General features: G+C 55.0%; 1 protein-coding gene across 3 annotated transcripts in view; it reads right to left on the minus strand.

Moving 5' to 3' along the window:
- The window catches only part of MYO7A (myosin VIIA), a 70,131-nt gene that overhangs the window by 10,971 nt on the left and 33,461 nt on the right, over nt 1–25,699 (minus strand). For all 3 annotated transcript variants that reach the window (XM_084768180.1, XM_084768179.1, XM_084768178.1), the window contains 24 exons: nt 23,457–23,594; nt 21,655–21,813; nt 21,263–21,355; nt 19,362–19,456; nt 18,154–18,238; nt 17,444–17,662; nt 16,948–17,055; nt 15,979–16,188; nt 15,373–15,576; nt 14,960–15,136; nt 14,444–14,533; nt 13,412–13,539; nt 11,581–11,707; nt 10,801–10,920; nt 10,233–10,406; nt 9,244–9,471; nt 7,821–7,991; nt 5,289–5,406; nt 4,606–4,732; nt 3,851–4,020; nt 2,931–3,121; nt 2,277–2,401; nt 1,739–1,896; nt 407–560 (listed from right to left, as the gene is read on the minus strand). In XM_084768180.1, coding sequence (XP_084624306.1) covers nt 407–560; nt 1,739–1,896; nt 2,277–2,401; nt 2,931–3,121; nt 3,851–4,020; nt 4,606–4,732; nt 5,289–5,406; nt 7,821–7,991; nt 9,244–9,471; nt 10,233–10,406; nt 10,801–10,920; nt 11,581–11,707; nt 13,412–13,539; nt 14,444–14,533; nt 14,960–15,136; nt 15,373–15,576; nt 15,979–16,188; nt 16,948–17,055; nt 17,444–17,662; nt 18,154–18,238; nt 19,362–19,456; nt 21,263–21,355; nt 21,655–21,813; nt 23,457–23,594 — 3,569 coding nt within the window. The remainder of the gene's footprint in view (nt 1–406; nt 561–1,738; nt 1,897–2,276; nt 2,402–2,930; nt 3,122–3,850; nt 4,021–4,605; nt 4,733–5,288; nt 5,407–7,820; nt 7,992–9,243; nt 9,472–10,232; nt 10,407–10,800; nt 10,921–11,580; nt 11,708–13,411; nt 13,540–14,443; nt 14,534–14,959; nt 15,137–15,372; nt 15,577–15,978; nt 16,189–16,947; nt 17,056–17,443; nt 17,663–18,153; nt 18,239–19,361; nt 19,457–21,262; nt 21,356–21,654; nt 21,814–23,456; nt 23,595–25,699) is intronic.

The raw sequence follows: 25,699 nt of genomic DNA on the forward strand, positions 1-25,699 counted from the left end.
GGGCCGTCCACACACTCTCACACAGAATAGAAAGTGAAGCTGGGCCAAAGAGCCAGGTCGAGCTCACCCTGGCCTCTACAGTGAGCTTGGGTTTGACTTGCCACCCCTGCCTCAGGCTGGCCCAGTGAGAAAGTGAAGGAGGGATCTCCCGTAGGCCCAATTCTCACAGCGCAGGGAGCCTTTCCAGAGAGACTGTTGGGCTGACAGTCACCTCAGCCTGAGTCAGCCCAGGGGTTAGGAATGGCAGCTGGGAGGGCAGGGCTGTGGACTTAGAGAACTGTGCTAAGGGATGCCCCTTCTTGGCTTTTGACAGGTTGACCTTGGGACCCAGGCCAGGCTGATGAGGACAGTCTACCACAGATGAGGCGTCAACTGCCTCGAAAGGTCCCCGTCCGTGTCTGCTCACCTGATGTGGTTGTCAGTCAGCTGTTTCAGGATCTGCACGTAGGCCTCATCCTTGAGGGGCTCAGCCTTCAGTGCCCCCTCAAAAATCTGGTCAGTGAGCTCATTGACGGACCGTGTCCTCTTGGATGGGTAGTCGCCCATGTACTTGAGCACAGGTGGGAGGCCGTCAAGGAAAGTCTGGCTGAAGGGGGACACACTGGCCTAGGAAGTAAGGGGCCCGACTCTCCCTACCCTGGAACTCTGAGTGACACAGTAGATGTGGCCTGCTCAGGATTTCTCTTCCCTTCCCCACCATGGCCACCCTTTCTCAAGCCCTGACCCTACACCCCAAGTGTCTGAGGCAGCCAGAAAACATTGTCCAATCACCAATCTGACTGATTCCCCAGGCCCAGCAGCTCCTGTCTCTGTCTCTGTTTCTATCTGTCTGTGTCTGTCTGTCTGTCTGTCTGTCTGTCTGTCTGTCTGTCTCTCTCTCTCTCTCTCTCTCTCTCTCTCTCTCTCTGTGTGTGTGTGTGTGTGTGTGTGTGTGTGTGTGTGTGTGTGTGTGTGTTGCTGGGGACTGACCCCACAGCCTTGGCCTGCTAGGCAAGCACTGTGCCACCCAGTTAGTTCCAGCAGCCATAGCTTTGTGTGTGTGTGTGTGTGTGTGTGTGTGTGTGTGTGTGTGTTTGGTTTGGTTTTTTGTTTGTTTGCTTGCTTGTTTTTGTTTGTTTGTTTGTTTGTTTTTGAGACATAGTTTCTCTGTATAACATCTCTGGCTGTCCTGGAACTAGTTCTGTAGACCAGGCTGGCCCAGAACTCACAGGGATTCTCCTGCCACAGCCTCCCAAGTACTGGGATTAAAGGCATGTGCCACAACATCTGGCCAGCTATAGCTTTTTAACAGACCCTGGGAGCCTTTCTTTGGCATACATCTATCCTCCAGATGTGCTAAATTATTTTGCACCCTGCTGATTTGTCTCAGGGACTTTGTATACACCACGTGCCCCAGGAAAGCCCTTCCTATAGGTTAGGTCAGGCCACTTCATGAGCCGGCACCATCACCACTGATTCTGGCCAGCACAGCATGCTTATGATGCCGGGGGCTGGCTCTTGTCACAGCTTCGTCTCTGTGCCTGGTCCAGCACAAGGCAAAATGTTTATATTTCAACAGAATGACAAGATCAAACAGGGTGCTGGATGAGGCTGTCCTTGCATACTGTGAGGTGCCATGTACCCAGTCAGGATCTTCCGGGGTCCCCAGAACCCAGCCAGCTCTATGGAGAAAGGCCCTGTCATGCCCAGCCCTGAGTGCCCTCTCTGCTGCCCTCCTAGTCCTCATGGTAGTGGATATCTATGAAGGCCATGCAGGCTTCCTGGGAGAGTTCCTCACTGCCCAGGATCTTCTTGAGTAGGGCCTGCTTGAGGGGTTCTCGTGTGTGGCTCCACAGCCGGTCCTTACCTCGGGCCTTGGATACCATGACACGGCTCAGTGTGTGCTTGGGCGGGGGTCTGTCAGGCACGGAAATGGTCAGTACCAAGCCCACCATGGCAAGCTGGGCAGAGAACCCCTCCCCCTTGCTCTTCTACTGTGCTTTGCACTGCGCAGTAGACTCCAGGAGACTCTGCCCTGCTCCCAGGCACCCTCAGCCAGAGCTGAGCATCCCAAACCACAGCATTCATCTTCCTGCCCAGGCCCCCCTCTCCCCGCCCCCCCCCACCCCCGGCAGAGGTCATGCTTGGGTGGCACAGGTGCCACTCAGAGGAAGGAAAGATGAGATGAAACCACACAGGAGGCTCATCTTGGACAACAGAAATTGCCTATGCCGCCCCTGACCTGGCCCTGCTTACAGGTGGGGACTTCCTGTCCCAGACCTGCCACCCAATGTCACCTGAAATAATCGTAGGAGAACTCCTCCAGCGTGTATGGCTTCGTGCGCACCTCTGGCTCTGCTGTACGCAGCTGCAGGAGTCGAACAACATCCTGCCTCTGGTCTGGGGTCATGGTGACCAGGGCCTGGGAGGCAAGAGACCGGGAGTTCATGTCGGCTGTTCAGTTGGGGCCACTGGGATCTGGCAAAGCTGGGGACTTCCAACACGGCTCGGGGAGACTTGGCCTCCGTGGGCATGGAGACACCCTACCCCACCCCCCAACCCCCGCCGCCACCATGCCTGTGCCTCAAACATGCTGTGCTCGGAACAATCCACACTCAGGAGCCTTGCACAGGAGCTGCCTAGAGAGCTATGCTAAATCCTTGAGCTGTGGTCCAGCAAAAAACAAAAACAAAACCAAAAACAGACCCTCGCCCAGCTGTGGCCTCATTTCCCTTCAGTCATGTGACAATGATTCCCCCATCCGTACCTCTAGGCTCCTCATCAACTGATATAAATTAGGTGGATACCCATACATTAAGTCTGTGGCCCCCTAAGGCCATCTACACAGAAGACGTAAATCATTACTGCATTACAATCCTTCATCCTAGTCATCAGATGTGAGAAGAAGAAAAAGGGAGGGTCCAGGGGAGACTTCCAGCACGGTCACATACCACAATCTCCCGAGGTGGCAGGGTGACAGTGGGCATGACGTATACACAGTCAGTGGGGAAGTCGCCACGCTGCTTGGTCCTCTCGTTGATGCCATTGGCCCAGCCCGAGGTCATGACCTGCTCACCAGTGTCATGGTCGAGAATGATGAGGTCTCCCTTGGCAAAGCTGAGGAAACCCGACTCCTCACCAGCTTTGAGGCAGGGGTAAGCGGATCCACATGGGGGCAGAAAACGGGGCTGCGTTGGGACATCTTCTTCATTTGGGCTGATGACCTATACACTGAGGCTCCGTGCCATCCGCCACTCTGCACAGTCTTTGTGCAAACCCCACGCCCAGATTTAGCCACCAGTGTGGGTCACTCTCCTTCTCAAAGCCCATCTCCTTCCTCCTCGCTCCTGGCCTTCCTCCTTTCGCTTGCCTTTTTTTTTTTTTTTAAATCAAGCCAATGCAATTTCAATTTTGGACACCCCAGCTTTCTCCTGCCTCTGTGCACGGCTCTCCTACGCCATCTGTTTCAGATTCCTGCTCACGTATGCTTCCTGTTTGGCCCAGGCTGCATGGAGTGTCTGACCACAACCTCTAGGTTTCCATTGTCACTGGGCTAACACAGGAGTGCTACCGTATCTCCCTCCCCCTTCCCACAGGTTCTAGGCTCCATATTGATCAGGAGGGATGCCATCGTGTTATCGGGTATGGAGGACCCCATACAACTTGGAGATTGTGATAAGAGGTAAGTTACAGTCCTGGATGGAGGGGGTGGAGGAAGATTGTTCCGTGGGCTATAGGTAAAGGCTGTTCTGCCCTGGGCTTAGTGTCTAGAAAACATAATAACAAGGCACCAGCCACCTGTTGTAGGGAGGGCCAGGCCAGCTGTACAGTCTGTCACCACCCCTGAGTACCCATGTCAGCGGTTACTCACCAGGGTTGGGGTTGTCCTGCAGTGCCACCACATACTTAGACCTCTTCCGTAGCCCCTCCAGGAAGGTGACCACTAGGTCACGGATGTCCTCAGCATTGCTGGACGTGAAGGTATACTCGTCCCCTTTGATGGTGGCCAGTGTGAAGCTGGGGGCCATCAGTTTTGCTCCCCTACAGGACCAACACGAAGAACAGGGTCCAGCCGGGGTCAGCCCTGCCCAGCCCGAGTGACAAGCAGCACAGCCCAGATCAGAGCAGCCCAGTGAGAGCAAGATGCGGCACTCCCTGAAGGGGACCAAGGCCAGTCTGTCAGAGTGTCCCAGATTCCCAGATAGGGCCCTGCCAGGGCGAGGCCTGGCCCACTGGGGCGATAAGCTCAGACACATCGCCTTCTAGTGCAGATGTAGCCATGGCTACAGCCAGGTCTGGTCCAGAAGTGGCCCTCGCTGGCCCAGTGCACTGCTCATTGTCCATCTATGTCCCTATTCACTCTTCAAGGCTCATCCTAGATGCCTCTTCCACCAGGAAGTCTTCCCTAACCCTCCTCGTATCTGGACCACATTCCTACAAGTCCCAGACAGATGCTCTGGGATGCACTGTGCTATGGAAAGTGGCTATTCCAGGACCCCACCACCCTCTGGATGCTTCTCAGATGACAAAGAGCTCACCATCAATAACACTGATTGTATCCCCGGCCCAAGATGCTGCCCCCCTCTCCTCCCAGCACCCTGTCTGTGCCCTAGCGGCCATCCCCACCTACTGCTGGACACTGCCATGATCTCTGGAAAGGACAGCTCCAGAAGCACCTGCTCCTGCTCGTCCACGAAGTAGACACCTGTCCAGTTGACAGCCACGATGACGTCACTCTTGGGGAGGGGAGGGCCTGGGATGGTGACAGAGAGTCTAAGGAGGGGGAGCCTCCCTGATCTGGGCCTAGCTCCTCCTCCATATCCATAATCCTTATAAGAAGTACCATTCCTGCCCTGCACTAAGCTGAGACGTGGCGAGGGGTCAGACAGCTGAACCCCAGGGTTGTCAGTGGCTCTGAGACCTGGCAAATCTGGGAAGCCCAGAACAAACTCAGGGCTGAGGCAGAGCAGATGCTCAGCAACAACCACAAAGGGGAGCGGAGCTGATGGACCATGTCGGCCTACACCAGCCACAGTCACGTCCCCTCAGCCACAACCACCCACCCTCAGCTTCTTGGGAACAGCCCGTGTATGACATGGCTACCTTCTTCTATCCATAGCGGGAGGCTTTAATGATCGGCTGTGCAACCCTGCAGACCATGAACTCCTGCTGGTCATCACTGACTGCATGAGCCCCTCCCAGCTCCTCAGCGGTAGGACCTGAGAAGGCCAGGCACACGCAGAGAGACAACCACCCTCCTCCCTCTGCATGGCTAGGGCCACGGCCGGGGCTGAGAAATGGGCAGATACCTGAAAACTTATAGGCTTCGTAAAACCTAGAGAAGAGCAAGGGCCACTTGAAGCGGGCATAATTGACCACGTCCTCCTTGACCTTCTGGGTGTCAGTTCTCCTCTGGGCATAAATTCCCTGCAGAGGACAAAGTGGGATCAATATTGAAGGGTAATGGGCAGGCTCTAGACACGAGCTGCCCTATCTCTGCTGCTCCCTCCAGCCCACAGGCACCCGCTGCACTGCCTTCTCTTATCCAGTCAGCATCAGAGCTCTTACAAATCTCTTTCTGTGAGGGTCCCAGGCACCAAAGGAAAACACAACTGCCCCCTCCCCTCAGATTCCCCAACGCAATGGCCCAAGCAAGGACAATGAAAGCCATCAGGAGGCCAGGGCCAGGCTCAGTGGGAGGAGCATGCTGTGTGGGGAGGCATGAGAGCAGAGAGAGGCTACAGCATCATGGCACAGAAAGCCAAGTCCCAAACTGAGCCTTGGTGTGCGCCTTTCATCCCAGCACTTGGGAGGCAGAGGCAGGTGGATCGCTGTGAGTTCAAGGCCAGCCTGGTCTACAAAACCAGTCCAGGACAGCCAAGGCTACACAAAGAAACCCTGTCTTGAAAAACCAAGAAAAAAGAAAGAAATCCAAGTCCCAAAAGTGGGCTTCTACAAGGCTGGGCAGGCAGGTGCAGGAGTGAGCAGAGTCAGCGAGGAGGAAGACAAGCCTGGAGGTAGGGCAGGCCTGGCAAGAGCCACCGCGATGCTCCTGTAGGGAGCAGCATTCTGTTTCCTGGTTAGAAATCCACAGTCCTGGGGTAGAATCAAGTGATCAGAATAAATATGTGGCCTTGACAATACACAGAGCCAGCCCTGGATAAAAATCTTCATGTCAACTACATATATCTACAGAGGGGGCCAGTGTGGCCCCACGCCAGGGACAGGAAGCACTGGCTGAGAGGTTGATGCAACCAATTTCATGTCAAAGTGTTCGGAAATTAGGCATGTGTATGTGTGTGGAGAGAAAGCCATAAAGCAGACGGCGGAAGGCTATATGTATTCCCTCTATATCCTTGTGATCAAGTCTTCACATCCCAAAGGGCACATTTGAACATTAGGTCTGTACGAAGTGGTGAACATGAGGTCTTTCACAGGCCATGTCCTTATGGGAAGAAACAATCAGGACATGCGTGCTTGTGACAATAAGAAGTAAGCAGGGCCTTTAATTCCAGCACTCGGAAGGCAGAGGCGGGTCGGTTGCTGTGAGTTCACGGCGAGCTTGGTCTACAAAGTGAGTCCAGGACAGCCAAGGCTACACAGAGAAACCCTGTCTCAAAAAACCAAAAAATAAAAATTAAAAATAAATAAATAAATAAATAAATAAATAAATAAATAAGCAAGCAAGGTGGGAACGTCAGCCCAGCAATGCTCTGATCTCACCCAGGAGGCAGTTCCTACATCCAGTGTGGCTTCTCCCTACCCTCCTGGAAAAGATGCTCATTTACCCTGTCCAGCGCAGCAGAGCCCAGGGCTCTGGGACATACACTCAAAGGAGCTGGGATCCGGGGAAAGACAAACTGACAGAAGAGCATGTCTATCCCACTCATGACTATGCCCCCAAGGCCCGATTTCAAAATAAAACAAATGCCACCACGCCACCGAAGCAGTCACACGCACAAGCCTTTCTGGAAATAAATACCAGGGGCAGCTGGGGCAGCAGAGCTGGGAGCTGAAACTGTTTGGGAGGCAAAGTGGACCGGCTTTGGTAACTTGCCAGATGTTAAGGGGGAGCAAGAAGAGATGGTGATGAGGAGGTTTTTCTCTTGGGAGGTGGAGGGATGTAGGAAGGAAATACTGTAGAGGAAAGAGTGTCAGGCCTGGAAAAAACCCTTGTAGGCGGCACTCAGAACCAGGTGGGCCCGCAGGGAGCTAGCCAGAGAAGGTGAAAGGCGGGTGGCAGGTTCCACAGGACACCTGCATGAGGGAGAGGCTTGTCCATAGGGCATGAAAGATGATCCGTGGGGATCTCCAGTAACTGAGGCTAGGCCTGGTCTGCTCTGATACGGCAGAGCCTTGGAGATGTGCTCAGATCCCTCACAGTGGCCCACCCACGCCTGGTTACTGCTTCTGCAGGCCCCTTAGCTCCACAGGGATTTTTTCCATATTAGGTCACGGTCTGGGACTTCAAAAGGAGCCTGTATCCAGAGTTCCCAAGCAGGAAGGTACTAGAGTTTTTAGGGAAAAAGAGGGTACAATTCCCCCCATTATCAGTCCTGAGAGGTCACTCAGAAAGCAGAGCATTGTAAGCAACTGGAAAGGTCACCCTCAAAGTCTATGACCCTGGGGATCCCTCAAGAGGCCACAGGACTACCTTTGAGCCTTCTGGGTACCCAGCCCAGAGGAAGTGACAAAAGACACATAGGAATGCTATGTATAGTGGGGAATAGCAACAGGAGGCCCTGGTCCACAGCCACTCCCAGTCAGAAAACGTCAGCCGCCAGCTGTGGTGCCTCGGATGCTCGGAGCTGCCCCTCCTCTGAGCGCCTTCTTTTTCCTACCTTCTTGTGGGCGGCAATGGCCAGCTGCGCCCACTTCTCGAGAGTCTTCAGGGACGTAATCTCACGGTCAGGAATGTAAGTGGGCACCAGGCTCAGCAGACGCTCCAGAATCATCTCAGAACCGTAGTCCACAAAGTACTGCTGGGAGGCCAGCTCGGCCAGGTCATCCTCCTGAAAAGGATGCATACCATCACCGCCATCACCCTGAGAATGCCCTTCTAGCTCAGCCCCCTCCCAGCCGTGCCTCCTGTAGCATGGGGACCCCGACCCTCAGGACTCTGAGTTCTCCCTGTCTCCCTGTTGCATTTTTCTCTGCACAGGGCAGCTATGAGGTCCCTAAGCCCACAGCCATAACTCTTGCCCTGTGCCTGGTCCCCTTGGCACCAGCACAGAGCTAGCTTCTGTCTAGGGCCACATAAACTGAGCCAAAGAGAGCAGCCAGCATATTTGATGATGGTCAGACAACTACAACTCAGTGCTGCATGAAAGCCACTCTGGCTGGCAGTTTAGAAGAAAAATAGAAAAGCCTGTCTTGGAGCGTAGGGCACTGGGGATGGCCTGATGATAATGGTGACAGCACATCACTGTCACTATCAACCCAGGAAGAGTCGATGTGGAAATAATATGGCTCTGCTTCAGAGAGCCAAGTGAGAGTCTGGGCTGGGCCTTTCTCTGCCTAGGCTGGTGCTCAGAAGCCAGGGCAGTACTCCCTGGGGCTCCTGGGGCTTCTCTAGAGTAGCAGGGTGATAAAGGAGGCTCTTGGGGACCTTGTAGGCACCTGCTATTTTTCCAATGCATGGGAAACGTTTCCTGACCTCAGCAGCCAATATGGTGGCTCTAACAGACTCTGAATATTAGCTTCTCGGCACATGCACCATCAGTACCACCACTATCATTACCACCAGTGTAACCCTTCGCCACCAACACCAATAAATGCCATCATCGTCACCAATAGCAACCACTCTCAGCATCAACCCTATGGCCATCTCCATCCTGCCATCGCCAACAGAGCCGCAGGTAGTGGCAGCACCGGCATTATCTTCAAAAACAAGACTCTCAGTTCTGTCCGGAGAAGGAGAGAAACTGAGGCACACCTGCAAACCGTGGTCTGGATGGTAAGATAGTCTCCTTTAGAGAACTTCCTAGAATAAGAACCGCACCACAAACATGCGCATCTGAGAGCACATGCATCACGCACGTGCACTGCAGACTGCGTGGACCCCTCCCAGTAGGGAGCCAGGATAGCTTCCTAAGCATCCGCTCCACACGGCTCATGTGAGGTTCTGGAGCATTGAATCCACAGAGAACCCAGGAAACACCCAACTGCCATCAGGCCAGTCTCGGCACCAGCTGCCAATAGCCCTTAGCCTGGGCATAGCACACGGGCAGCCATGGTGTCTTGTGGCCCAGGCACCTCACTTACCTTTTCACACCTGTACTCCCCAAACTTGACTCCTCGCACCACCTGCTGGTAGATGAGGTTAGTGGCCACGTTGTCCTCCGAGGGGTTGTGCCAGGGTGTGAAGACCTCTTTTCTAAAGAAGAGCCTCCACGGGGCGTTGCGCTCCTGTGCTCCCTGCTCCTTGGCATACTGCTCACACTGGGAGATCGCATCCATGACGTGGTCACTGCCACTGCCCAGGGAGGACACCTGTGAGCAGAGGAGAGATGGCACAGTGGGAGGATAGGCAGGCTCGGGGTCAGAGAAGGACTTCGAAGGGCCATCTACTGCGTCAAATGCATGAGTATAGACAGAGGCCGGAGGCCCAGAGGAGGCAGGAATGTGTCCTAGGTCCCCTGGGATGCTGATCCCAGGTGCAGGCTCTGAGCCAGCTCGTAGCTTGCACAGTGACTGCTTTCCAAGGCTCAGTAGTGGGCCTGTGTACGTGGGAGACCTTTGTTCTCAGAGCAAGCGATGCTGTAAAGCAAGCCATTACTAGAAGAGCCAATTAATGAGGGGAAACCCAGGCAAACTGTGCCCAAGCCCAGGGTCCTGTCCCTGGGTCTGCCCAGTGGCAAAGTTCCAGTCTAACTCAGCAGAAAAAAGACTGTGGGTCCAAGCCAGGGAGCTCACTCAGCTGGAGAAGGTGTGGCAAGGGCCAGTGGCTGATCAGACCCCTATATGTGACAGAACGGGATGTGACCCTGGGAAACAGAATTGCCTGCCCTCCAACCCGCTGGAGCCTCCCATCTTTCTCCTTTCAGCGGCAAGAGAAGGGCCTCGCCCCTGGGTACCCATGTTTGGAGTAAGCTCTGGACCACAGACTGTGGGGTACCCAGATGCCCAAAGAGCTTGACACCATTCCCCAAAAATCTGGCAGTTCTGGTTCCAGGTGGTTTAAAGGATTCAGACATGAACACCTGAGCCAGCAGGTGGCAGCACTGTGCTGGGCTACGCTTGGGCCACCATACCTTATCAAACAGGGCGATGTAGAGGGAGAACCCAAACCGGTCCTTGAGTGAGATCTTGTCAGCCAGAGCATTGCAGAGCTCCTTGGCCGTGGTGGCTGAGTCCGTTAGCAGGGTCTTCGTGGTCCCGTCCATGAAGGTCACGGGCAACATGATGGGCTTCTTGGACTTGGTGGCCTGAAAGTGACCGAGAGGGTCTGTGGTCTCTTCGATCTCTCTATGCTCTGGCTGCCTATTGGGCTGGAGCTGACCCTCAGACCACCAGCATCCCACTGGGACACCACCTGGATCTGTCACAGGTGTCTACCCTGAGGGGACATTTAAATGTCTTGTGCCGGGGACCTAAGGCTAGAAGGACAGAATTGCAGGAGTGTGGCCTTGACTCAGTTCCATGGGCATAAGACAGGCGGAAAGGGTAAATGACAGTTTGAGGCTTTCATATTTGAGGGTGCGGGGTGGATTCGGGGCTCAGATGCCAGAACTCAAGGAGCCCTACAGTCCCACACACAGGGATGCTTCTGGGACACTAGAGAGCACATGCCCGCATGCATGCCATGTGGGCCTTGCCAACCTGCAGCTCCAGCCAGCTGGGTGGCTGCGTCCGAGTTCCGTTGACAAAGGTCCTCCTCAGGCGCTCCTCACAGTATGGGGCGTAGCCAGGTGGGCCCCCGTGGATGAAGTTCCGTAGGTACTGCAGAGAGGAGACTCAGTGAGGCGGTCTCCACCCTAGCCGCTGCAGCAGCCTGGAGCCTCTCCAGGCACAACCTGCTGCTCCAGCAGGGCCACCTGCTGCCCTCTTTTCTAGGCCTGCTCCTGCCCCCCGTGCGATCCAGTGCTTGCCCTGCAGTGTGGTGGCAAGGCCTTTCAGCTGGTCTTCCCAGCTTTACCTCTTGCCTTGCCCTCACACTTTAGTTCTGCCCTCTCTTGCAGCTTATGGCCTCCTTCAGGGCTCGATTTGGTCTCCGCCCCCCCCCCCACCTCCTCCCACCCTCATGGCACCAGCTAGTACCCAGAGCCAGGCATAGAGTGCTATCGAAGTGCCTGTCCCAAGATGTGTTCAGGGTGCGCAGGACACATCCATGTCACACTTGAGCTCTGTAGAATGGGACTGACAGAGCTGAGCCCTGACTGCCTGGGCAAGGGGGACCCAGGAGGAAAAGGCTGACTGGGCAGGTGCGAAACCTTCGAGGACCTGGAAGGAGCTCTGTCTCCACAATGGGACATGGGATTCCAGAACTCCTAGAATCCCACGTGAGGAATATGGGCCATTAAAGAGTGCACGCCACATACACGCTGTGTCCCAGCATAGGGGGGCCCTGTACCCTTTCTCCCCCCAGCCCATCCCCCATACCTTAACGAACTTCTCGGAGGGGGCAAAGCAGCCCACACAGAGAGATACGAGGATCCAGCCCCTGGCATAGCTGCTCTTGGATGGGTTGTGCGTGAGCTGCTTGCTGATCTGGCAGTAAATCTCGTCCCTGGGTGGGAACAATACCTCAGAGTGACACCCAGTCACCGCCCCACACACACACACCACAGCTGTTCTGTCTGACCAGTCCATCTGCCCAAAGTTTGCCAGGAGACAGAGATGGGCTGGGTGAAGAGGCTGAGCATAGAGTTCTTGCTTTAGATTTGGAGGGTCACCAGGAATAAGGCAAAAACTCTTGTTGGGGTCCACAACCCACAAAGTGACCTGTATCCTAATACAAGTTCAAGGGTACCAGCCCGGGTTTGCCTAACCCTGGCCAATAATGTAGCCTGACTGGGGGACCCCACAGTCAGGGACAGTTTCTATAACAGTGACTGACACGCCAGAAGCCAGGCACACGGGAGTGTCTGGTGGGGGGGGGGGCAGTGAGCACACATCTCTCCGGTACACACACACACACACACACACACACACACACACACACACACACACACACACACACGCAGCATGGAGTGATGTGGTGACCACCAGGGGGCATTCGCCGCTCCTCTTCTCTGAAGGCCGTGCCAAGGAGGAGGCAGGGTTGTCACAAACCAACACAATTTCAAGGTGCCATCTCATCCCTGGCCTGAGTCATTTCATAAAACAAGGGCCATTTTAAATATCCTCAGAGCAACAGTCATGCCTGTAAGTGAAGCTGGCATGGCTCATCCAGGTCCCGTCTTGCCACAGACTAGCGGGAACCGTGTGCTGGAGTCTCTGGCCCCACTCAGCCAATAGGCAGAAGGCTAAGCAAGGGAAGGGGGGTCAGCTGTGGTCCCCCAGGAGCCCACTCCCCAGCCTTCTTTGGCTTGGGACCCCTGGCACAAGACTTCTGAACAGTCTACATCAGATGTGGCAGAGAGACAACCAGGTGGCCACTGTTCCCTCCTGGTGGCCCTGGGTAGCTTCTAGTTCAAGTGAGGTGTTAACTGGCTTTGAAGAGCGGTAGAAAGCTCACATCTGGCTGGGTTAACTGCCTGATTGTATTGGTGACTCCTGAGTCTTTGCACCAACTTGCCAACACCCAGGGCATCAGTCGGGGCGGGGGGGGGTCTCTCTTGACCCAGGGACGGGAACCCTAGAAGGGTCTCTAGGCAGGAGACCCACAGTAACCTTGTCACTGGCCTGGGCCAGCTGCGCTGAAGATGAGCCAGCAGCAATGGGGTTAAAGCAGAAAGCTCAGGTGTGGCCATGATAACATAGCTACTAGTTACGGAGATTGCTCACTCATTCACTCTCAGCCCTGCGTTCCATCAAGCCTCAGATGTGGAAGATACACACACACACACACACACACACACACACACACACACACACACACACACACACACACACATTTGGTTTGTCAAGACAGGATTTCTCTGTGCAATAACCCTGGCTGTCCTAAACTCGCTTTGTAGACCACACTGGCCTCAAACTCACAGAGATCCACCTGCCCGTGCCTCCCCGAGTGCTGGGATTAAAGGCGTGCATCACTACTCCTGGCCTGTGGGCACTAATCTTATTCCACCTTTCCAGATAAGGCACAGAAAGGTGAAGGACATAGGTTAGGGTCACATGACTAGCCACCAACAGAGCTAAACACAGGCCTTTTTTGCTTAATCTGTGGCTAATGCGTCAGAGCCACTACCAGCTACCTTGAGACCACGCCCACCTAGGCCCTGCCTGGAGGTGCCTGGGTACGGCATCCCACTGCCCCTCGGACACTGACCGCAGAGCAGGCCGCAGGATGCCATTGCCGATGATGAAGTGCAGCTTCTCCAGATTCGAGGTGGGCCGATCCTCCAGCATGCTGTTGCCCTGCACCGTGGACTCCCCATCGTGCAGCCTCTTGGTCACCTAGGCCAAGGAGGCGGGCTTGAGCCAAACAGTTGAGGCTGCAGTGCTGTCCTTGACAGGCACCCCACAGGAGCAAGGGGATGCATGGACGGCCCCTGAGCATGTCGGTACTCCATCTCTAAAGACTAATTACTAGACCACAAGGCTCGGGGCACCAGCCTGATGCCACCTGCTTCAAGGGTGAGTTCTCCTCCGTGGCCTCCTCTGCCCTCTGCACCTCGGTCCCACTCCAGGCAAACCCTTTCATCCAGGGTATGCCCCATGCCTGACTCTGAGTGAGACCACCATCTCACATCCACAGCACCACAGTACACCCCGGGTCACAACCACCTGGTTACCAAGGCCCTTGTCCCTGATGTGGCCACCCTCAGATCTAGTTCTCAGTAGCTGTGCGTCTCTCTTCCGGCCTCACACAGAGCCACAGAAGCAGCTGCACAATGTTTGGATGCAGTAAGAGAGAACTCCATCACAGACAGAGACAGCCGTGCATGGTCCTCATATCAACTGAAGCCACCAGCCTAGATAGCCCTGGGGACCGAGGCCTTGGTAGCCTCAGAAGGTGAGGGATAGTTAATGGGTGGCAGTACCAGGACTCAAGAAGAAGTCGGCTCGCAGGCTGAGAGGTCCTGGGACAAACTGCAGGGTATATGCAGCAGCAAGAAGTACCCTCCTTTTCATGTGTGTGCTCGGCCCCTCCCCATTCTTTCCCCTGCCCTGGGAAGCTTCCACCCCAAGCATCTCCATGCACTCCTATCCGATGGTTGCTCCGATGCTATGCTACAGAAGAGAGAGATGACATCCATTCCTTCTGCTCCCACTCCCAGGGCCCCCAGGTCAGCTGTGCTGCAGCCTGGCTGCCTAAGGAACCTGTGAAGGGCCACCAAGCTCTGGGGTCTGTCCTTGCCTCTTCGGTGAGTTTGGACTTCTTCTTCAGGGTTAAGTGCACCAATTTGTGTCTCACACTGGTCTTCTTCTGCCCCTCGGGGAGCTGAGCCTACGTAACAGAAGCACGGATGAGAGCTGTGGACAGCGGGGCTGTGGGGGTGTTTGTGTCATTTGTACATGGATGCTCATGAGGTGCAAGGCCACGAGGCCACTCTACCCTCGCTCTCACTGAGACTTAGAAAATCACAGTCAGCGTCTGAGGCCTTCCAGGGAGTTGCCACTAGTGGTTTCTCCCATGGCAAAGTGTCTGCTCTGCAATGTGGCCAGCCCCTCAGGTATGAAGAGCACTTTACAGTAGGCAAATGATCACACATTACCCCCAGGGATAGACAGAGAATGGAAGGGGCGGGGTCAAGGATGAGGCAGAGACAGGACAGAGATCATAGGATTCTTTCTCCGGGTTACCCGAGGCTGGCATGCTGACACCACCCCCACTAGGCCAAGACAGTTGCCATTTGGGACACCTCGGCCTTACCTCGCCCTCCCCCTGCAGGGCCTGCAGCTCCCTCTTGTATGTCTTCTTGCCTAGGGTCTCGTAGATCTTCGTCATCACTGGGATCTTCTCACTGCCATCACTCATGGCTGTGTGGTACTTGGGCTCCGGGAGGTCCCCCATGAAGCGGAGGATGGTGATCCACACAGCCAGTGCCGCCTGAGGACGGAGCACACATGTAAGAAAGCCAGAGAGGAAAAAGCACCTTGCCTAAGTCATAGGAAGAGCCTGTGCTTGGAGGAGAGGAAGTTGGAGAGACAGACAGCCAACTGCAGTGTGGTCTGACCCTAGGCCGGGTGCTAGGCTAAAGGTCAGACCTTGGCCACCACCAAGGGCAGCATCCACCAATCCCAGCCCGGGCTCATGAGCCATGACCAGGCCTCAGGCAGCCTCACCAGCTGGTCCCCCTCATCATCGTGGTAAAGCAAGGGCTGCTTGAGAGGCCTCCGAGTGTAGGAGTGTGTGGTTGTGCCCTGGAAGTAGGTGGCAGCAAATTTGGCGAATTTGTACTCAGAGAGGTCCTCCTCATCCTCGTCAGGCAGGGGCAGGGCTGCATCCACGTCCTCTTCCACCATCTCCCTCCGCCCTCGCTCCAGGTCCTGACGAACACAGAGAGGCTGTACCCCAACTGTTAGGCCGGGCCCTGTAGCCAGCAGGGCCAGAACGGAGGTAGCACTAGCTGCTGTCCCCACTCCATCTCTTGCAGAGTCAGCCCCTCCCCCCAGTGGGCAAGGCCTCTGCTGCTTCTTTCCACTGTCCAAACAGAGCCCAGCACACAGGGGAGCCTCAAAGACAAGGGGTAAAAATTTGGGAATGGCTCTAGGGCGGGACAGCGAATGGTCCAAGACCATGCGGCAGGCAGAGGCTGGATGGGATCTGAGACCCCCTAGTTCTTCACCCAATTAGTCACCGCTGCCTTCTAATTAGAGGGCAAAGGATGTGAGGGGAGAGAGGGAAGGCTCTGGGGTGCCTCAGGAAGTCCTGACCCACAGTCCTGTTACCTCAAAGCCACTTGGTGCCTGGCCCTCCTGGCCTGGCAGGCCGCCCGAAGTCCCCAGGAAGCCAAACATCTTGTCCACCATATCCGAATGGTTGATGGGCTCATGGCGGGCCTTCTCCATCTGCTCCAGGAACTCCTTCTTCCTCCGGGCCTCCTCCTTCTCCTTCAGCTCCCGCTCTGCATCCTCGCGGGCCAGCTGGGCCAGGCGCTCCTAAAGTTGGGGAGATGCCGGGGAAGTAAGTCAGCTCCCAGAAACATAGCCTCAGAGAGCAGCTGTCCTCAGGGGGCCCAAGAGAGACCACCACCAGCAGCAGCAGCAGCAGCAGCCCCAACTCCACTAGGGTTCTGACAGAGGGGAGGGCTGACTGTGCTCATAGCCCTCATGTGGGCCAGACAGATGTCCAGCACCCCTGGACCACAGGAGGACACCACCTCTAGCACTCTCCTTTGTTGACCCACCCCTGCCTCCAGGCCCTCCCCTGTTTTCAGGCCACAGACACCATCAAGTCCTGGGCTGTGGAGTTAGGTGGGAACTGTACTAGAGTTGGCCAAAAGATTAACATGAACCATGTTTAAAAGGTAAAATAACAATAAGTCTTCCTAATATTGTGTGCACCTCATAATTTAGCCGTGGCTTTTAGATAAGCTACACTTCAGTGTTCAGTGGCACGTGTGGCTGACAGGCCTGTGTCGGGCAGCATGACCCTGGTCACTCCCTGGTCAGGCTTTTGTTCTGGGTGTCACCCCCTAACCAGGAAAGTGCTGTGGACGCAGCCCTCTGGCTCCAGTCATAGGCCAAGCCCCAAGCTAGAGTTCAGCTGCTGTGTGCTGAGGGCACTAGGAAGAAGTCTCTGCTAGGATGAGGGAAGAAGTTGGCAGGGCCAGGTGACACGCAGGCAGCCATGGAGAAAAATCGTGGAGCCAGACTGCGGAGCAGCTACCCAGGGGAGCCGTGGAGGTCCTGGCTGACCTGATGCTTGCGTTCCGCCTCCTCCTTGGCTTTCTTGGCACTCATTTCCTTTCGGAGCTTCTCCTCCTCTGCCAGCCGCATCTTCTCAGCCTCGAGGCGCCGCCGGTACTGAGGAAAGGGAAGCCATGTGGCCATGGAAACATGTGTAGCCCTTGTCACAGCTCTGTCTCACCCCACTGCCATCACCCCCAAGCTCTGAAATGGAGGGTGAGTTTGCCACACACACAAAATTAAAAGGTGGTTGAGTTGGTCCCCAGAACACACATGAGTGGGAGCTCATTGGATCCCAGAGCCAGACCAGATGTGCCTGTCTCCTTAAAATTCACGAGGGACCGGGGCCTCAGTCTTTGGTCTATCTTAAGAGGAGGCAGAGTCAAAAGACTCACTTCTGGCTTTGGTTTCCCTCAGCAGTCACCAGGAAAGGGACGGGGAGACACCTGAGACGGTAGCACACACTTAGAAGCCATCCACTCTTGGGGCTCAGAAACCCCCTCACCTCAGCCCGGAGGCGCCGATGTAGCCTGCGGGCGATCATGCCTCGGGCATAGGCCTGCACAGTGATCACGGCCCAGAGGCGGTGGCGGAAAGCCTTGCGCACCAGGTAGGCACGGCAGCGGGCCTGGAACTCAATTATGCGCTGTCTGGCCAGGCGGTACTGCTGGTGCAGCTTCCGGGAGCGGTGCAGGGCCTGCAGCCGCAGGAAGCCAAGACGCATCTGCAAGGACAGCAAGCCATGCTCAGACCTGAGCTCCCACCCAGATGGTTGAGGCCAGGAGCAACATCCAACCCACAAACCTCCATCAGACTGGACCCACAAAGGTACCATCTATGTCACCCAAACAGGGCCCCCCACAGAGAGCCCTGCCTCCTTCCAGGAACTAACCGGTGTCCCTTTCTTTTTTTCCTCCACCTCCCTAACCCAAGTCCAGGGTGCAGCCAGGTGTTCTACAGAGTTGCTTGTGACCAGGCCTCTCCTGGCTCCTTCCAAGATCTCAGTCTCATATGCTTTGGCTCACCAAAACACAAGAGAAAAGCCCACAAAACACGGGAGAACCACCAGAGCTAGGCCAGGGCTTGACTGAAGGTAAGGTAAGGCTGGCTGGGACATCCTCAGATGCTGGTTAAGTCCTGTTGCCAAGGAAACACAGCCTGCTTCCATGGCCTGGCAAGCAGCATCAGGGGTAGGGCGTGGGAGGGGGCCCTCACCAGCTCATAGTTCCTTCTACAGTAGTGGCCCCTCCAGTGTCTCTGGATCAGTGTGGCAGCACTCTTCAATTTCAGGAAGTTGGACCTGAAAGGGAGATAGACATTGGTGGCTTCAAAGCAGAGAGCTGGTGGCCTGGGCAGTACACTGGGCCCCTGGCCTGCAATCTTGGGCAAGGAACAGGAGCTCTCCGTACAACACACGGCACCACCATCTGGAAGGAATGAGGAGTAAGGCCTGTGTCTGTCCTGCCTGGCAGGCTCATCACAGGAGAGCTTTGAAGGCAGGAATTAGAAAGATGCTTGTTGAGTGAGTGCATGAGCGGCCAAATCAGGGGTGAAATGATGTGAAAGAGGGAGCCCTTTAAATTGTCCGGCTCTCTGACTTTGTGCGTGAGGAAACTGAGACCTGGGAGGCTAGTACCAGAGCCCCTGTCCCTGCCTGCCTCTGAAGAGCCTGGTGCTGCTCTCTTACACACAGTAGGCTGTTTCTTAGAACCCACAGTCGCCTCTGGCTTGATGGGGACAGAGGCCACACAGCAACAGCAAGTATCTGCTGAGAGTAAGAAAACACAGGAGGGGAAGGGTGGCCATTGTCCTGGCACAAGCCAGAACTCCAGGACCTGCACGCTCGCTCGCTTGTGCATGGAGAAACAAGGCTGAGAGCCGATCGGAGGAGGACGGATGGCTGCAGAGAGAACTGGAGGAGGAGCAGGTTGGGAGGAAGAGGCTGGCTGATGCTCAGGTGATGAGGAGACAGAGGGAGGAAAAGAGGGAGGGACAAATGAACTGCAAACAAGGCAGATTGTGGGTTTCTGTGGTACCCGAACCATACTCTAGAGTTGGTCTTGCCCATGTGTGGACCACCACCGATGTATGCATGTCCTCAGTGTAGAATATGAGCTACTCCCTTGTAGCTTATCAAATCCCCAGGCGTGCCTAGGGGAGCAGGATGTCGGTGGACATACCTCTTGTCTCCACGTGTGGGGGAAGGGCAAACTACTGTGTGGTCTGTACCCGTGTTCCTCCATGACTTTGTGATCACGTGTGCCCGCCACACACGTGTGTGGTGATTTCCATGTGTGCACCATGGGTATGCACGCTCATTCCTGGTGTGCATGTGGAGAGCCGAGGTGAGGCAAGCAGAGGTGGGGAGCGGAGGCTCCCAGTCCGGGGTGCTGAGGGAGCAGAAGTTGTTGACGCAGACTCACCTGTCTTTGAAGCCCCGAATGACCTTCTGGAGGAGGATGACTCTGTCTGTGATGGCTTTGTCCCGCTCCACCTCCAGCAACATGTCATGGTGGTCCTGAAAGGCAGAGCTCCTGAGCAGTGTCCCCCGAGGACCAACTCCTCAGTCCAGGCAGAACTATCTTCCTTCATAACTCAGCCTTATGTGCTGTCATATGTCACAACTCTATGTGCATGTCAGGCTCCCAGCCCTGCTGGGGGAGCCTGTTCAGTGACCTCCTAGTGCCATGAGAGACTGTGGATATACCCCAGAGGCCTGGGGACAGGGGAAGGAACCAGAGGAGGTAGAGGCACCTTATTTCACTATACTGGGGAACAGACTCAAGAATGTCACATCCTGGTTCCTCCCGTCATCATTTCAACCCCGGACTCTGCTATTTTTCTCTCTACAATCTTGGTACCAAACTCTTTATCGGGAGTCTCCTGGTGCCCATGCATCCTCCTCCGACCCTCTCCTTCACACGCAGTTGGACAACCTTCCTACGACCTTCCACACCTACCCCACAGCATATGTGTCACCCTGACACTCCATGTCCCACCAGCATCCTCCGCCTTTCCCCTCCCAGCATCCTCCGCCTTTCCCCTCCCAGCATCCTCCGCCTTTCCCCTCCCAGCATCCTCCGCCTTTCCCCTCCCAGCATCCTCCGCCTTTCCCCTCCCAGCATCCTCCGCTTTTCCCCTCCCGACTCCCAGACCCCACTCCTCAAGCCAGTTAGATGATGCTTGAAACTTCACTGGTTCATCTGGGACATCCCATGGGGAGGCACAGTGCTATGGGAGACCAGGTGAATGTGTGCCTGACTGGAAGGCTGGTCTTTGAGTCTCACTAGGGGAAGGTAAAAACTCATCTGATGGGTGCATGGATGAACGGACGGATGGCACTGGGACATGTGGAATTCCTAAAAAGCACAGATGTGTGAGCATGGGGACATGGTGCCCCTGTGAGTTTTCTAGTGCTAAATACCACTGCGAACCTGTCTGTTGTCTCTGCCAACACATGCCTGGCGCTTGACCGTCCCATGTTTCCTGCATCATTCAGCCTGACTTCAGTCCCTTACTTTTTGGGCACAAGACTTTCTACCCGACGCCACTAGCAGGAGGACATCGGGAGGCCTGGCACACAGAACTCACTGTCCAGCCAGCAGTCAAGCAACACACAGATATATATATATCACAATGCAGAAACAAGGGCATGGGAGGTGCAGGGGCCAACTGAAAGCCCACACGAGAGGAGTTAAACAGGCTCCCCCTCAACCAGACCCCCTAAAGGCTGCTTCCTCCCCTTTCTTCTCTCAGCTGGCCTTTGCTCAGCCCTGCCTCCACAGAGGAGGGGCCCTGCTCTGTCACCAGAACAGAGGAAATGGAAATGAGGAAGGCCACACTGTCCCTAGCAGTGTACTCTTCTGGCCATGACTGCCCAGGGCCCAGCTTCTTGCTCTTGCCTACTATTTCTTAGAAGGCTGTGGGAGCCAGGAACTCCAGCTGGAGGCTGAGTCAGACCCATAGACAATAGTACGCGGCTGACCCTCACGACACTGCCTGCAGAAAACCATAAGAAGGGGCCTGGGGTCCACTCCTGACCATCCCAGGCCCAGCCTGTCACAGACAGAAGGCAAGGCAGAAATCACTCAGCAACTTGCCTTAAACCCCCGGGTTGAGAAGCCCAGGCGTGCACGCGTGCGCGCGCGCGTGCGCGCGCGCGCACACACACACACACACATACACACACACATACACACACACATACACACACACACACACACACACACACACACACACACCCTGTAACTCCCTCAGAAACATCCCATGCAGGGAGGCCACTGGATATGGCCGAGCCATGGCAGCCAGGACAGACTGCACTCACCTTCAGAAAGATCTTGGTTTTACCAATCTGCCAGTCATCGTGTGTGCCCAGCACAGCCTCGGCCATACGCTGGCATGTCCCTCGGAGGTCGCCCTGGGTGGAAGAATAGGGTATTGAAGACACAGAAAAGCTCCCAAGTGTCCTTGAGATTGGGAGGCAGGTCTGTCCCCATCTGGCTGTGTGACTGACCCAGCCTAACCCCGCCTTCGGTGAATATCTGTTTTCTCTTCAAGCCAACTAGATGACAGCCACCATGGCAGCTTCATATGTGCCCTTCTGTCCTGCCCTATCGTCACAGCAGTACCTGATGTGGCCAAGTAGATGCCAAGCTCCGGTCATTGTCACAAACCATACTGGGATCCTCCCCACTGCTGGTGTACCTGGCCTTGTACCTGCTTGTATGCTGGCTTCACTCCAGGCAGCAGCACACGGTAGCGCTCCACAAACTCCACGAAGCTGTAGCGAATGGGGTAGCCCGCACGGCGGATGCGGATCGTTTCCATCATGCCCGAATATCGAAGCTGGCGCACACACAGGTGCCGGTCGAAGAGCTGGTGGGCCAGAACCAGAGGCTTCAGGGCAAGGCCACTGCGGGGAAAGCAGGCCCTGCCCTGTGTTTGACCGGCACAGACAGAGGACCTGCAGGCGAGGCAGCCATGGGCTATAGGATCAGATCACAGAGAAGACATAGGTCTGTGTCCCTTGGGAGACGCAAGAGGCTTCATGGAAATTGAAGGAAGGTTCTTCCAAGGCCGGTGGAACGTTAAAAGCGCAAGGCCTGCTGGAAGGGACATGGAGGGGGCCCAGGCCAGGGCACAGTGAAGGCTGCCAGGAGATAGGTACTCCGCACAGCCCCAGACTGCCCTTCACATGGCCTCCATCGCTGATCCAAGACTATTTAAACAACTCTCTTAAGGAAGAGGTACATCCTTCTAATCGACACACAATAGCCAATGTGATCCCTCCAGACAGGACTACACCTGTCAGATAAAAAGAAAATGCAGAAAGCGAGGCCCAGGGGCCTTCTAAGGCCAGGCTAGGAATCTGGGCCTTGCCCATGGGTGGCAGGATCCGGGGAAGGTTTGCAGCCATGAGATGTGGAGCAGGATTTACTTTAAGAATAATGTCATGCCAGGCCTGGTGGGGCATCCCTTTGATCCCAGCAGTCAGGAGGTAGAGGCAGCTGGGTGTCTGTGAGCTGATCTGTATAGCAAGGTGTAGGCCAGGTAGGGCTACATAGCAAGACCTTATCTCAAAAGAAGGACACGAATGACATCATTGCCAGTGTCGTGAAAGGGTGAGCGGGTGGGGACAGGGCTAAGTGGGAGGCAGAGAGGCAGGTAAGGAGGCTACAGACACTGAAAGGCCCGGGTTGGGAAAAGGGTCCCAGGGGAGCGAGTGCCCAGCCCTGTCACCCTGCACAGGGAGACCTGAGGTCTGAAAAGGACAAGACTCACCCACTCTGGGAAATGATTTCCTGGCGGGGACAGCTGTGTGCGGAAGGTCGGCTTCCGCAGCCCATTTCCTCTCCCTCTGGGTCACTTTCCCCAGCCTTCCCTCCCTCCCTAAACCCCACACCCAGCTTCCCCTGGATGCCCCCTCTCCTCTGGATAAACAACAGCTCTCAGGGCCTGCACCAAAGCAGGGAGCTAGCAGCTAGGCAGCCTGCAGGGACCTGAGCCCCTTAATATCCCAGAGCCGCATGTGACAACTCAAATTCTTGAAGGACTGTCACTTCCTCATAGGCAAGAAAGGCTAACAAATGCTGTCACTAAAAGTCAAGAAAAAGGACCTCCAGGCAAAGGAGTCCAGAAGGACTTCCTGAAGGAGGTGGGCATTGAACTGGGGGGTGGGGGAGCAGGAGGGGGGCTTTCAAAAGAGGGGCCCCAGCGTGAACCACACTGTTCTTTGCTAAGCACTTAATAGGCACCCTGCAATCTGGAGGCACGGTCTCTGGGGAAGAGGTGGCTCTGATTTTCATTCTCAAGGAAACTGATGCACAGGGCAGTGTTATGACTTCAGGCACAACCACTCAGCTGGGAGGCAGCGAAGCCAGGGTGACTTTGGAGCCCCTGTGCCTCCAGCAACTTGGTAAGCCCTCTAGTCCCCTGAGAGAACAAGACCTTGCACTGCCCACCTGTCCCACCCATCTCGTGCCCCCTACCTTCCCCGCCACGTCCCCTCCGAGGCTCACCATGGGCTTCTTGAACTCATTGGGTTTGATACAACGCACGAAGAAAGGCTGGCAGGCGCCCAGTGTGCGCATCAGCAGCTCCAGCGACCGCTTGAACTGGCTGCTGAGTGTAGGCGAGCGCTTCCTGGTCTCAGCACCCTGTAGCAGGGGGACAGACAGACAGTGATGGGAGGGGCCACGCCTTCCCCCTCCCACCCTCCAGCAGCTGGCTAGGAGGGAGAGAAGTACCAGGGAAAGCCACCAAGGTCAGTCAGAGCCTGAGTATAGGGGCAGTTGGGGATTTCCCGTGACACCCCTGGCCTGGGCTGGAGCTTAGACCTCAGACACCCACTCCAGGGAGCTTCCTAGAACCTCTAATAGTGTCCCTCCAGGCCCCTCCCACCATCAGCTGGGAAACTCTGGGCCAGGATCGGTCCCTCTCTGAGTCCTAGTCCCTCCCTCTGTAAATGAGGGGTTCAGCCTTGGTGTCCTCAGGATGCTGGGGGGGTCATCTTAGTGACAGGGGTGCTGAGTCTCCACTGTTGCCATCCAAGCAGCCACCTGGAGTGGTCACTCCACCCTGGAGGAGTCTTGGGGGGGGTGCCTGAAGAGCCCATGACCTCTCCTGCTATGCTTGTAGGATTAGCGGGTGGGGTGGGGGTAGGGGGCAGTGTGAGCAACCTGGATAATCCTCCTGCAGGGCCAGGTTGCTTCGCTGCCAGATACTGATGAGCCACTGACGCTCTCTACACCCCCTGCCTATATGGCATCCTCTCGGAACATTGTAAAATAACAGGGAGAAAGGGGACGAGGGAAGACCGAGATCAAGCAAACAGGAAATGAACCTTCTGGAACATTGCAGGACATAGATTAGAGAGAACACAGTATTGTTTTCCTGGCTGGTGTGTGTGTGTGTGTGTGTGTGTGTGTGTGTGTGTGTGTGTGTGTGTGTGAACTCTTTAGTAAACTTGATTTTGTTTTAACATTAATATTTTTAGAGGCATAATCCAATCGTGTCCTTTAGCATCAAAACTATGGCGTGCAGGGGGCTGGAGAGACGCCTCAACAGATAGCGTGCTTGCTGCTCTTGCAGAGGACTCAGTCTCTCAGTACCCACAGGACTGTTCTCAACAACCTGTAACTCCAGTGCAAGGGACCCGACGCCCTGTGCTGCCCTCTGAGGAGTCCTGCACGCATGCGGCTCATTTCTATTCACTCAGGCACAAAATAAAATAAAATAAAATAAAATAAAATAAAATAAATACTTTAAACTCTGGGGTGCAGAAGCACATGTATGAAGTGCATGGGAGGTAAATTCAGGTGATAAGCCATAGCGTCCAATGAGTTCTGCAGGAAAGCAAATGTCTTTGGTTCCGAAACACAAAGTGTTTTTTCATCTCAAGTTCCATTCAAATTTTTGCTTAGGGGATCTAGGGGTGGGGCGATGTTTGCTCTGGCCCAACAGAATTCTTGATTCAGCAACAGCACATACATACAGAGCATGTGGCTCATAACACAGAGCATACACAATGCACACCATATGTACACAGTATACATGCACCTAGTGCACACATCCCAGTGGACACACAGAGAATACACACGTACCACACACATATGCACATCCTACAGCATTATACACACAGGTGACATCTGAGCATGCAGACACCACACATGATACACATGACATAAGCACTCACATGCACATATTTAACATGCACATAGTATTTGCACCATATAGCATGCAGCATCCTGCATATGCACCAGGCATGCATATCCCTCTCACAAAATACATGCCCCACATGACAATGCATATAATTCACACACAGCATGTACACCATCCAGGATAAATGCATACACATGACACAAACATGGTAAGAACCAGACACTCAGCACATTTGCTGAACATATACTATAAAACACATGTGACATGCACACTCTGAGCCTACATGCATCATACACTCCCCCCCCCAACAGCTCCCACACAGTGCACACTATGTAGCACTCATGCATATATATGACTTGCACACACTAAGAGCACACAACACACCTCCCTTACAGCACACACCCCTGCATGCACATGCGTAACGTGCACATGGCATGCTCACTATGTGGCACATGTACACAGGACATAGACACTAAGAACACAGAACAGGGCACACACTCTTCAAGAGTCTGTCATCTTGAAGCTGTTTCCTTCTCTCTGTCCTCTCTGTTGGGGTCTCATGAGAACAGGCCAGGTCTGCCTTGCGTGCTGCTATGTCACC

This window comes from Acomys minous (assembly GCF_964271855.1).
Source record: "Acomys minous genome assembly, chromosome: 2".
Classification (NCBI taxonomy): domain Eukaryota; kingdom Metazoa; phylum Chordata; class Mammalia; order Rodentia; family Muridae; genus Acomys; species Acomys minous.